Below are 11,585 nucleotides of genomic sequence, written 5' to 3' on the forward strand. Positions count from 1 at the left end.
AAACCAGCGATCATATGTAAATATGGACGTGACCAATTACCCCACTCATCCGAGCCATCCGGGTCGCTGCTCCACCCCCTCTGCCGATCCGGGAAGGGCTGCAGACTACCACATGCCTCCTCCAATACATGTGGCGTCACCAGCCACTTCTTTTCACCTGACAGTGAGAAGGTTCGTCAGGGGGACATAGCTCGTGGGAGGATCACGCTAACCCCCCCCAACAGGCGCCAGGACCGACCAGAGAAGGCGGTAGTGCAGCAACCAGGACACATACCCACCCGCAGACATGGCCAATTGTGTCTGTATAGGGACACCCGACCAAGCCGGAGGTAACACGGGGATTTGAACCGGCGATCCCCATGTTGGTAGGCAATGGAATAGATTGCTATGCTACCCGGATGCCCCGACTGGGATGGTCGTTCCCTCTTCACATAGAAGGCCTGTTTGACTCCCCATCCGAACCAGCGCTCCTCCCTATAGAGGACGTTTCTCTCTCAGTAAACGTTGTGTCCAGATAAACTGATTCAACTTCTTGTGATTTCCTTACCAGGATTATTGAGCATGCATAAAGGCATTTCTTCTGACGTGGTAGTTTGAATTCCATGACATGTGACCCCTTCATGTTGAGCCCCTCCTGTTTGTCCTGTCTGTTTTGAACATGGCGAATAGGGGTTTTTGCCGCCCCCTTCATGAAAGAAGAGGAAGCAAAGCGGTTTATGAGGGTGAAGAGGCAGTCGGGGTATTGGGATCCACATCATTCGCAGAACCAATGGGGCTACACCGTCCAGGAACAGGTGATACAACCTGCCATGTGATGTGACTGACGTAGTATTGGGGTCTGTTAGCAAATCCAGTAATTATTGCATAGGGCCGCCTCACCCTTTATCATGTGATCAAACCAGCACGCGTCTGTATACGTTTCTGCCCGTCTCTGGGCATGTGAGTACACATCACATATATTGGTTGGGACGGGGCTTTCATATGCATAATGAGGTGTGTTTTATTCCTAAGGCTAATGAGTACTGGACCGCTCTCCGAACGGACGCCCAGTACTACATGGACATGAGCGCCCTGATGTTTGACCGCTCTGTGGCGACGTGAGTGAGCCCATCACGAGCAGTATCATATCTATAACACAATTTGGTGCATGCCATACAGTGATGATAATGGATTACATTTATATATTATTACATCTAGACACACAAAGCGCTTTACATTGAAGGGGGTAACTCACTTCAACCACCACCAGTGTGCAGCACCTGCCTGGGTGATGCACGGCAGCCATTTTGCGCCAGAGCGCTCACCACACATCAGCTTGAGATGGAGAGGGAGGGATCATTAAGCAAACTACATGGGGATGATTAGGTGGTCAGATGGAAAGAGAGCCAGGTTGGGAATTTTGCCAGGACCCGGGGGGAACGAACCCCCTACTCTTTATGATAAGTGCCATGGGATCTTTAATGACCACAGTGAGTCATTAAAGATCCGAAGGACGGCAGCTCCTACAGCACAGTGTCCCCGTCACTGCACTGGGATTTTTTGTTTCTTGTTTTATTAGGGCCAGAGGGGGCAGCACAGTGGCGCAGTGGTTAGCGAGGTCGCCTCACAGCAAGAAGGTTCTGGGTTTGAACCCCGGGGTAGTCCAACCTTGGGGGTCGTCCCGGGTCGTCCTCTGTGTGGAGTTTGCATGTTCTCCCCGTGAGCTTCCTCCGGGGGCTCCAGTTTCCTCCCACAGTCAAAAGACATGTAGGTCAGGTGACTCGGCCGTACTAAATTCCCCTTAGGTATGAATGTGTGTGTGTGAGAGCCCTGTGTGATGGCCTGGCTGCCTATCCAGGGTGTCTCCCCGCCTGCCGCCCAGTGACTGCTGGGATAGGCTGCAGCATCCCCGCAGGACAAGCGGTTCGGATAATGGATGGATAGGTCCGGAGGGAACACTGCCCCCTACTGGCCCACAAAAACCACTTCCATCACATCATTTTCCTGAGAGGTCCCCCATCCAAGTACTGGCCAAGCCCATACCTGCTTAGCTTCTGTCGTTCGGCAGAGCCAGGGCAGATGTTGGTATAGCTGCAGGCAGTACGAAAATGTGCACAATTTCGATGTGTGACTCTAGAGGGAGACCTCAGCCTATGATGGAAATCAGCTTTGCTCTTCTCATAGAGCAGTACAGGGACAATGTAGCGACACAGTTACATAGATGCCTTTCAGTACAACCAGAAACACTCTTTATCAACTGAAGAGAAAAACTATTCTGGGACCTTCTTAATGGATAATTCTAAAATTTGGAGTCCACCATATAAAGTCTGTGTCATCACCTTCATGTCATAATTTTGTCCACCTTGGACATTAATTCATTTCCAAAGTACCAACATTCCCATTAATGTCGTACTATCACGTATTTTGTTAGAGTCGGCGTTGATTTTTGTTCTTATTATCTCTTGATCTTACTTGTGTCTGCAGAGAAAACAACAAGCTGTACATGGAGATGCTGCGTAATGCCCGCGCTCACCTGGACAGCCAGACTGGCCGACAGCGATGAATAATCCAGAGGAGAGCACGCACATCGTGCAGCCGTACGGGGGTTTGGCTGAAACAGTCACCCAAATGTTCCTTACTAGGCGAACTTGTACATTTGGATATCCGTTAACCTCGCTGCTTCATTAACCTCACTGCTTCCGGGAGGGGATATATTTGTGCAATGTTTAAATGTACGAGTTACCTCAGATATGTGGATCCCACAGCTTAAACTGGTGTCCTATGTGCAGACGCCATGACAATATTTTTTTTTTCCATTGCTGATGAACGAGCGTTTTAACTGGTCATGCTATTCCTAAAGATGCAAGGTGGAGCAGAGGTATCAACTCTGTGTAAATAAGCTTAATAATTTCTTTTTAACTCCATCTATTTAGTCTTACTTTTAGCTAACCCGGTCATGTGGTCCATGCAACTATGGCAATACCTAAAGAGGAAGTGAGTAACATCTGAGGCCTATAGACGACAGTTAATAACAGACATCCCGGCAAGAATCGCAAGGTTTTAACAGTGTTGCATGGAGAATGGTGTTCAAAACCCGGTGACTAAACTGTAAATGTACAACACTCTTTTTGAGCTGATGCTAGTGACACTCAGTAGCCTCTTGTTTTGCCAGACTGGGAAATGCTTACAGAGGAATATCCGCCGACTAAACCCGCCACAGTCGGGCTGTAAATGCAATGCATGTATGCAACGTCGTGTTTTCAAGATATCCAATAAAGATGAGAACCAAGCTGCTGGAAATTCGAGTTGGGCATTTTTGTGCTATGCACAGTTGCTTTGGTGGCAGAATTATCATATTTTGCAAAATCAATCTGAATCTGGATCAAATACATCATTGTAGGGGTGTGTTGAATCTAGTTCCTGTATGACTGGTAACATTATATTTGATCTCTTCTGATCCTCATGTCATTATAACAATCAGTGAAAATCAACCATTCGTAGTACTGGCAGAAGGGTACCAGCAAGAGTTAAAGAAAAGCTTTACAAGATGGCGGTGAGACCAGCTATGTTGTATGGTCTGGAGACAGTGGCACTGATGAAAAGACAGGAGGTGGAGCTGGAGGTGGCAGAGTTGAAGATACTAAGATTTTCACTGGGAGTGACGAAGAAGGACATGATTAGGAAGGAGTATATTAGAGGGACAGCTCAGGTTGGACGGTTTGGAGACAAAGCAAGAGAGGCAAGATTGAGATGGCTTGGACATGTGTGGAGGAGAGATGCTGAGTATATTGGGGGAGAAGGATGCTGAATATGGAGCTGCCAGGGGAGAGGAAAAGAGGAAGGCCAAAGAGGAGGTTTATGGATGTGGTGAGGGAGGACATGCAGGTGGCTGGTGTGACAGAGGAAGATGCAGAGGACAGGAAGAGATGGAAACGGATGATCTGCTGTGGCGACCCCTAATGGGAGCAGCCGAAAGAAGAAGAAGAAGAAGAAGAAGAAGAAGAAGAAGAAGAGGATGAAGAAGAAGAAGAAATGGTATTAGCAATGAAAATGTCCATCCCAAATGCACGTTGGGACTTTTTTGTGATTTTTTTCCCACCACAAATCGCAGGAAAACTGTGTATATCAGTGCCTGGCCATCAGCTGACTTTTCACCATGTTTTAATTGAGGTTAAATTATTAATGACCAATTCCCAAGACACATTGATATGTTTCGTGCATTTTAATGAAGTATCAAGTCCAAACCTGTGTGTGTGTGTGTGTGCAGGTGGACCTCCCTAAACTGAAACACATCATGAATATGAAATACTTATTAACAAATAGTGATCAGAAAAATCTTTGCAGTCACTATTGTTGCATGTTTTATATATATATATATATGTATTTGACTGGAGCATGTGTTAGTTTGTGTAGTGTATAGTGTGTAGTTTTTTTTACTTGAGATAAATGCATCATTTGCAGTATGAATGAATCATAACATGTTTTGATTTAATTCATAATATTGATAGTATACGTTTATAGTATAAGTATTCTTGCTTTTGTTCATCAGAGGAAACGTATATGTGGTAGTAAACATGACAAAGTGCAAGCATTAGGCATTAAAAACAACTTTTATTGTCACAAAAAAAAATTACCTAAAGGTGCAGTTTTGTGCATATCCTGTCAAATTGTGTGACATAATCTTTGTAAAATGATAGACAGATGAAGGTGAAGATGAAGCATCTGTTAGGGCTTTTTTTGTTTTTTTGGGGGGGGGGGGTGCAGTGATTCCAAAACATTATTGTGAAGAGATCCACACTGCAGCATGATTCAGTATTTGGGAGGTTGTCAAAACTGCGAGAGACACTGAGACAAAACTCAGCAAAGAAAATTAGAAGAAAGAGAATGAAAACAAGATGATGTCCGTGTGTAATGAGATCCCCACACACAACTCTCCCCACACACAACTCTCCCCACACACAACTCTCCCCAAACACAGCTCTCCCCAGACACAGCTCTCCCCACACACAACTCTCCCCACACGCAACTCTCCCCACACGCAAATCTCCCCACACGCAACTCTCCCCACACGCAACTCTCCCCACACACAACTCTCCCCAGACACAGCTGTCCCCAGACACAGCTCTCCCCACACACAACTCTCCCCACACACAACTCTCCCCAGACACAGCTCTCCCCACACACAACTCTCCCCACACACAACTCTCCCCAGACACAGCTCTCCCCAGACACAGCTCTCCCCACACACAACTCTCCCCAGACACAGCTCTCCCCACACACAACTCTCCCCACACACAGCTCTCCCCACACACAACTCTCCCCAGACACAGCTCTCCCCAGACACAACTCTCCCCACACACAACTCTCCCCACACACAGCTCTCCCCACACACAACTCTCCCCACACACAACTCTCCCCACACACAAATCTCCCCACATACAACTCTCCCCAGACACAACTCTCCCCAGACACAACTCTCCCCACACACAACTCTTCCCAGACACAACTCTCCCCACACACAAATCTCCCCACATACAACTCTCCCCAGACACAGCTCTCCCCAGACACAACTCTCCCCACACACAACTCCCCCCAGACACAACTCTCCCCAGACACAAATCTCCCCAGACACAACTCTCCCCAGACACAACTCTCCCCACATACAACTCTCCCCAGACACAGCTCTCCCCAGACACAACTCTCCCCACATACAACTCTCCCCAGACACAGCTCTCCCCAGACACAAATCTCCCCAGACACAACTCTCCCCAGACACAACTCTCCCCACATACAACTCTCCCCAGACACAACTCCCCCCCAGACACAACTCTACAAAGGGCATTTTGGCCAAACACGCGGCGATCTGAGCTGAACAGCGCCACCAACCGGCTAACCGACGCTAATACGTTCAAAAGCTTTCTGAAGAAGTCTGTGGCTTCTCTTCGAGAATGTCTGATTTAGTTTACATGCTGTCAGCACCTTGCAAAATGGGCTGTTTTTACACTACACCTCCAACAGTAGTTCAGAATACGACAGCTAGTGCAGAATCTCTGCAAAAGAACAAAGCAACAGTTTGGGACTTCAAAAAAAACAGTGTGTCTAAATTTTCATCTATGTTGTTATGGCGTGAAAGGAAACATTTTCACTTTTTGGGAGGGGGGGGGGTCCCGGGGGGGGCTCTCTCTTTTTTCTCCCCAATTGTATCCGGCCTATTACCCCACTCTTCCGAGCCGTCCTGGTCACTGCTCCACCCCCTCTGCCGATCCGGGGAGGGCTGCAGACTACCACATGCCTCCTCCGATATACGTGGGGTCGCCAGCCGCTTCTTTTCACCTGAGAGTGAGGAGTTTCACCAGGGGGACTTAGCACGTGGGAGGATCATGCTACTTCCCGCAGTTCCCCCTCCCCCCCGAACAGGCGCCCCGACCGACTGACCGACCGACCGACCAGAGGAGGCGCTAGTGCAGCGACCAGGACACATACCCACATCCGGCTTCCCACCCGCATACACGGCCAACAGTGTCTGTGGGGACGCCAGACCAAGCCGGGAGTAACAGGGGGATTCGAACTGGCGATGCCCCAAAATGGGCTGTTTTGCCTTTGTTTTACACTACACCTCCCAAAAGTAGATAAGAACATGACAACAAGTGCAGAGTCTCTGCAAAACAACAAAGCAACAGTTTGGGACTTAAGAAACATTGTGTCTAAATTTTCATTCCTCCATGCTGTTACGGCGTGAACGGAAACGTGTTCACATTTTGAAGCTGGCGGCTTTTATCACTTGGTATTTAGGGGGGAAAGGTTTCTGCAACTGTCTTTTAGTTTTTCAATCAACCGGAAGGACGGACAGCATTTTGTCGGAGCAACTAACTTGAGCAACTAAGTTCGGTAACAGGTTTCTGGTGACGACATTGCAGGCTAAAATTCAAAATGTCAGGGAATCTGACTAATGGGCGTCCTCCTAAGCAGGTCTCAGCGGTGGTTTATCTTCCTGAGTGGTGAGGGCTGAGCCGCAAATCAGCTTGAAGGTGGCTCGTCGTTGGCAGGTGGAGGGACTGTGCTTTTGTGGCTTCTAGTTTGAGGGCGGCTCTTCGCTTGGAGTCGGAGGAGGGACCTTGAGAAACATATGCAGAGCCGGCGTGAAGATGAGGATTGTGCCCAGTACTGAGACGGTGAGGAAGGCCCAGAGGAAGATCCTGTCCAGCACCTGGGCTACAAACTTCCAATCCTGCACCACCTGGAAAATACGAGACATGTTTTTTAGATAGATAGTGTGATTTTATTGGGTGATTTATCAAAGCTGCTGCAAGTTTTCCACCAATTTAATTTTGATGAATCATACAATCAAATGAGACCATCAGAGAGCAGATTATTATTATGTGATGATTTGAAATGCTTGTCTCTGGGTCAACTGGCCCATGAAATCTGATGGAACAATTTACGGCAAACAGACGGGTGACGTAGCAGATAGAGTCAGACATACATCACTTCACCGCTGTATATCTTGCATTCAGCTGTTTTTACAAAACAATATAACAGATCTCACGCTTCTTTTCAAAACAAATGCACAATCTACCAGAGCGCCTTTGCAGCAAGAGGTCATGCTTATGCCAAATGGAGTCGCTCTTCTGTGAAACACTACTGCTTTTGTCCACAAGGGTGCGCAAAGTGAACAAAAATCCAAATCTCCTCGTAGCATATTTAAGAAACCATGCTGATGATCACTCAAATTACTTTCTTTTCAGTTTAATCCTTTTCACTTCAGTCCCTAATAAATTGTATGCCTCTTTCATTTTGAGAATTTCAATTATGATAATATGGGGGGGGGGGGGAATCACACCCATCAGAGCACAGCACAAACCCACCTCACGGATGAAGTGCTCTTTGCGGATGTGTCTGCTGATGTAGCGGACTGAGAAGGTCGCCTTCTCCAACATGGTGACCCAGGCTTCTTCCTCTTTCCCGTCAGTCATGGCCTGCCCATGGGTCCCGCTGCTCCCTCTCTGGCCTCCTTTCTTACCCCCAGAGCGGGGTTTCAGATCAGGGCTTTCAGGAGCCAGCTCCGGGTAGTGGTAGCGGTCGGTGTGTCCACGCATGCAGAGCATCCTCGGCAGTTTCTGAAGGAAGAGGCTGCGGACCCAGGGGGACATGGGGTGGTAGGTGGCCGAGGAGCGGTGGTGCACGTTGATGACAAAGACGGTGACGATGATGGAAAGCGTCACGAAGATCATGATGAAAAGGAGGTACTCGCCGATGAGAGGGATGACCTTGGAGGAGGAAGGAATGATCTCCTCTATGACCAACAGGAACACAGTGAGTGACACCAGGACAGAAGTGGAGAGCGACAGCTTCTCTCCTTCATCTGAGGGGAGGTAGAACACCAGGACGGTCAGAAAGGACAATCCCAAGCAAGGGATGATGAGGAAGAGTGTGTAGAACAACGGCAGCCTCTTCAGAATGAAGGAATACGTGATAAACGGGTATGAGTACAGGCCGTCCTTCCGGTTGCCCCTGGCGCCAGTTGCGCTTAGGATCTCCCATTCGCCATTGTCGAAGAAGTCCTTTCGGTCAACCTGGTTGTCCATCAGAACCAGGTCCACCATGTTTCCATCATAGGTCCAGGAGCCAAACTTCATGGAGCAGTTCTGCCGGTCAAAGGGGAAGAAGGTGACGTCCATGGTGCAGGCAGACTTATAACTGGCAGGTGGCGTCCAAGTGATGGCCCCGTTGTATTTGACGATGGCTTTGGTCATCAGCGAGCCCTCAAAACGACCATCGGCACTGAGGAAAAGGTCACGTGAAGGTCAGAGGAAATCCTCATCTCTCTCAACAGGGGATCAGAATCACATTCAGAACAACTCATCATTAAAGTTTATGGACTGGGTGGTGGTATCAAAGGTCTGTGCTGAGTTTTTGGGTGAAGTGGCCCTTTAATGTTATGACATCGATATCAGAGCAACAACATACAGCCGAATTTAAGAACAGAGAATGTGTTGTGTGCTCAGCTGACCCAGACTAAACGCATGAATGAATACTTGAATAACTCAGACTTGAATGGAATATGGAGAAAGATAAAGCTTGGTAGACAGCTTGTCTCTTGCTAGCACCATTTGCTGTTGTTGTGGGACAGTTGATGTTATTTTAATGCAACAGTTTGTATTGAAATATTGTAATCATGAATATGAAGCTCAAACTCAGTCGTGTTTAGCTATTTTTCCATTTTTCTCTGCCCCCCCCCCCAATTGCATCCCCCTCTGCCGATCCGGGGAGGGCTGCAGACTACCACATGCCTCCTCCGATACACGTGGAGTCGCCAGCTGCTTCTTTTCACCTGACAGTGAGGAGTTTCGCCAGGGGGACATAACGCGTGGGAGGATCACGCTATCCCCCCCAGTTCCTCCTCCCCCCTGCACAGGCGACCCGACCGACCAGAGGAGGCGCTAGTGCAGCGACAAGGACACATACCCACATCCGGCTTCCCACCCGCAGACACGGCCAATTGTATCTGTGGGGGCGCCGGAGGTAACACGGAGATTCGGACCAGCGATCCCCGTGTTGGTAGGCAAGGGAATAGACGGCCACGCCACCCGGACGCCTCCATTTTTCGTTTTTTCACTTGTTTCACGTGCTTGTAATGGTCAGTCAGTTGGTTTGTGATGGAGCGGTCTTAACTTCTCATAGAGGACAATGTCTGGGAGCCAGATGGTCTCGGAGGGGACTCTGATGGAGGTGATCCCACCGTACTCCCCCGGATTCCACCGGAGCTTGTAGTCGATCCACTCCTGGTCAAGGTAAACACAGGATGCCGTACCATTAGCACTGAGCAGTCTTAGTAATCAATCTGGTATCGATTATTGATTTTAAAGGTATCAAAACCGATCAAAATGCGTGTTCGTTTAAGATGCTGACTCCGATTTTGTCAGGGAGAGGTGACGGCAAGTGTAAATTTAACACAGGAAGGAAACATCTTAAATCTCTCAAACGGCTCATAGAGTTCATTTTCAGCTATGGTACCAGTATCAGAATTAAGAGACCATGCGTTAACTACTGACACGGTGCTTGTAAAATGGCAATGTGGAGTTAGAAAACAACGAGACAGGAGACGAGAGAGTAGACGTAGTCGAGGTAGTTTACTAGCTCCAACTTAGCATGTCATACATCTGACAACTACGCTGAACTGACTGTGAACCGGAAGCGGAAGTGCATTATCTGACCCCTCGCCTCTTCCCTTAAAGGTACACCGTCCTCTTAGGCGAATGTCTCTCGATATATAGATGTGGGTCACCACAGCATCCCATTTCTAACCATGGTCAACTCCGTGTTGTTACACAGACAGAGCAGGCAAACGCACCGAGATGCTGCAATTTTCTCTCAGTTTCATGAAACTCGTTTTTCTTTCTGCTGCTTGCATTGCTCACGAGCTTATTTAATCCAGTTGTAAATAGGATAAATTCCAGGGAGGAGACCCGCTTTCCTCTGTCACCATCAGCATCTATCTTCTCGGTGACCCTTAATAGAGTCAAGCCATGTGAGCTCCACGTTAGCAACAAGTCATTTTGTCTCTGGCTTACCTGCCATAGCCAAACATTAGTAGTCATCAGCTGGTTTTTTTCATCCTGCAGAGACAGGCAAAGGGAAAAATGTGGACTGAGAATAAGAGAACCAAGAGACAAGGAAAGGACAGAGATGATAAGATTCGATTATCTGACTAGAGGAGAGAGCCTGGCTGAAGCAGGACCGAGTCTGATGTAGTACATCATTTTATTTTCCATGGCAATGGACAGAATTTTATTCGCCCGTCTCAACCATTATCTCCTTTTCATTTAGCCTTACGGGAATCCTTTGCAAACAGGGAACAGAAGCACATAACCAGGGGTGGGTTCAGTAGAATAAAGAGGACTGATATAAATACACCAAGAGGAGCACGGAGACAGCTCGTTTTGAGGAGATATCATCTCAAATACCTCACCTGCCTTAGCCTGCCAGAGACAGGGTGTAATAACTACTGAAAGAGCATTCCTGAGTGAATAGTGGGTTAAATTGTAAAGAGAATAATCTGGATTTGTTTTCCAGTGTGGACATCTCAGTCCTTGACAGCTGTCCGATTGATTGGTTTCAGTACTGCATCACTAAATCAGCACTGATTAAATAATATATAGAAAAATAAAAACAAAATTAGCTTTTTTTTCCCGAATGGAGAATGAAGAAACTAAGAAGAACTGCGGTTTAAATTTGCATCACTGGAGACAGGATGACCTATATTCATGGCTAGCTAGACAGACAGATAGACAGACAGACAGACAGATAGATAGATAGATGGATAGATGGATGGATAGATAGATAGATAGATAGATAGATAGATAGATAGATAGATAGATAGATAGATAGATAGATAGATAGATAGATAGATAGATAGATAGATAGATAGATAGATAGATAGATAGATAGATAGATGGATAGATGGATAGATAAGAACAGTGGGATGGAAGGAGTTGAGATGTACAGTTCTAGCCTGACCACCCCTCTGCTGTCACATTGAGTTGGTTGCTGTGCAGATCACACAGTGCAGAGGTGAAGCATAATGTAATATGCGGCCACACAGCAGC

At 47.4% G+C, this 11,585-nt stretch overlaps 1 protein-coding gene across 1 annotated transcript in view; it reads right to left on the minus strand.

Moving 5' to 3' along the window:
• Positions 1-7,051: 7,051 nt before the first annotated feature.
• LOC130123045 (neuronal acetylcholine receptor subunit non-alpha-3-like) overlaps positions 7,052-11,585 on the minus strand; it is a 5,732-nt gene continuing 1,198 nt past the window's right edge. The window contains exons 2-5 of the mRNA XM_056292169.1: positions 10,551-10,595; positions 9,652-9,761; positions 7,845-8,760; positions 7,052-7,216 (exon numbers count right to left, since the gene is read on the minus strand). Coding sequence (XP_056148144.1) covers positions 7,052-7,216; positions 7,845-8,760; positions 9,652-9,761; positions 10,551-10,595 — 1,236 coding nt within the window. The remainder of the gene's footprint in view (positions 7,217-7,844; positions 8,761-9,651; positions 9,762-10,550; positions 10,596-11,585) is intronic.

This window comes from Lampris incognitus, chromosome 1, assembly GCF_029633865.1.
Source record: "Lampris incognitus isolate fLamInc1 chromosome 1, fLamInc1.hap2, whole genome shotgun sequence".
NCBI lineage: Eukaryota > Metazoa > Chordata > Actinopteri > Lampriformes > Lampridae > Lampris > Lampris incognitus.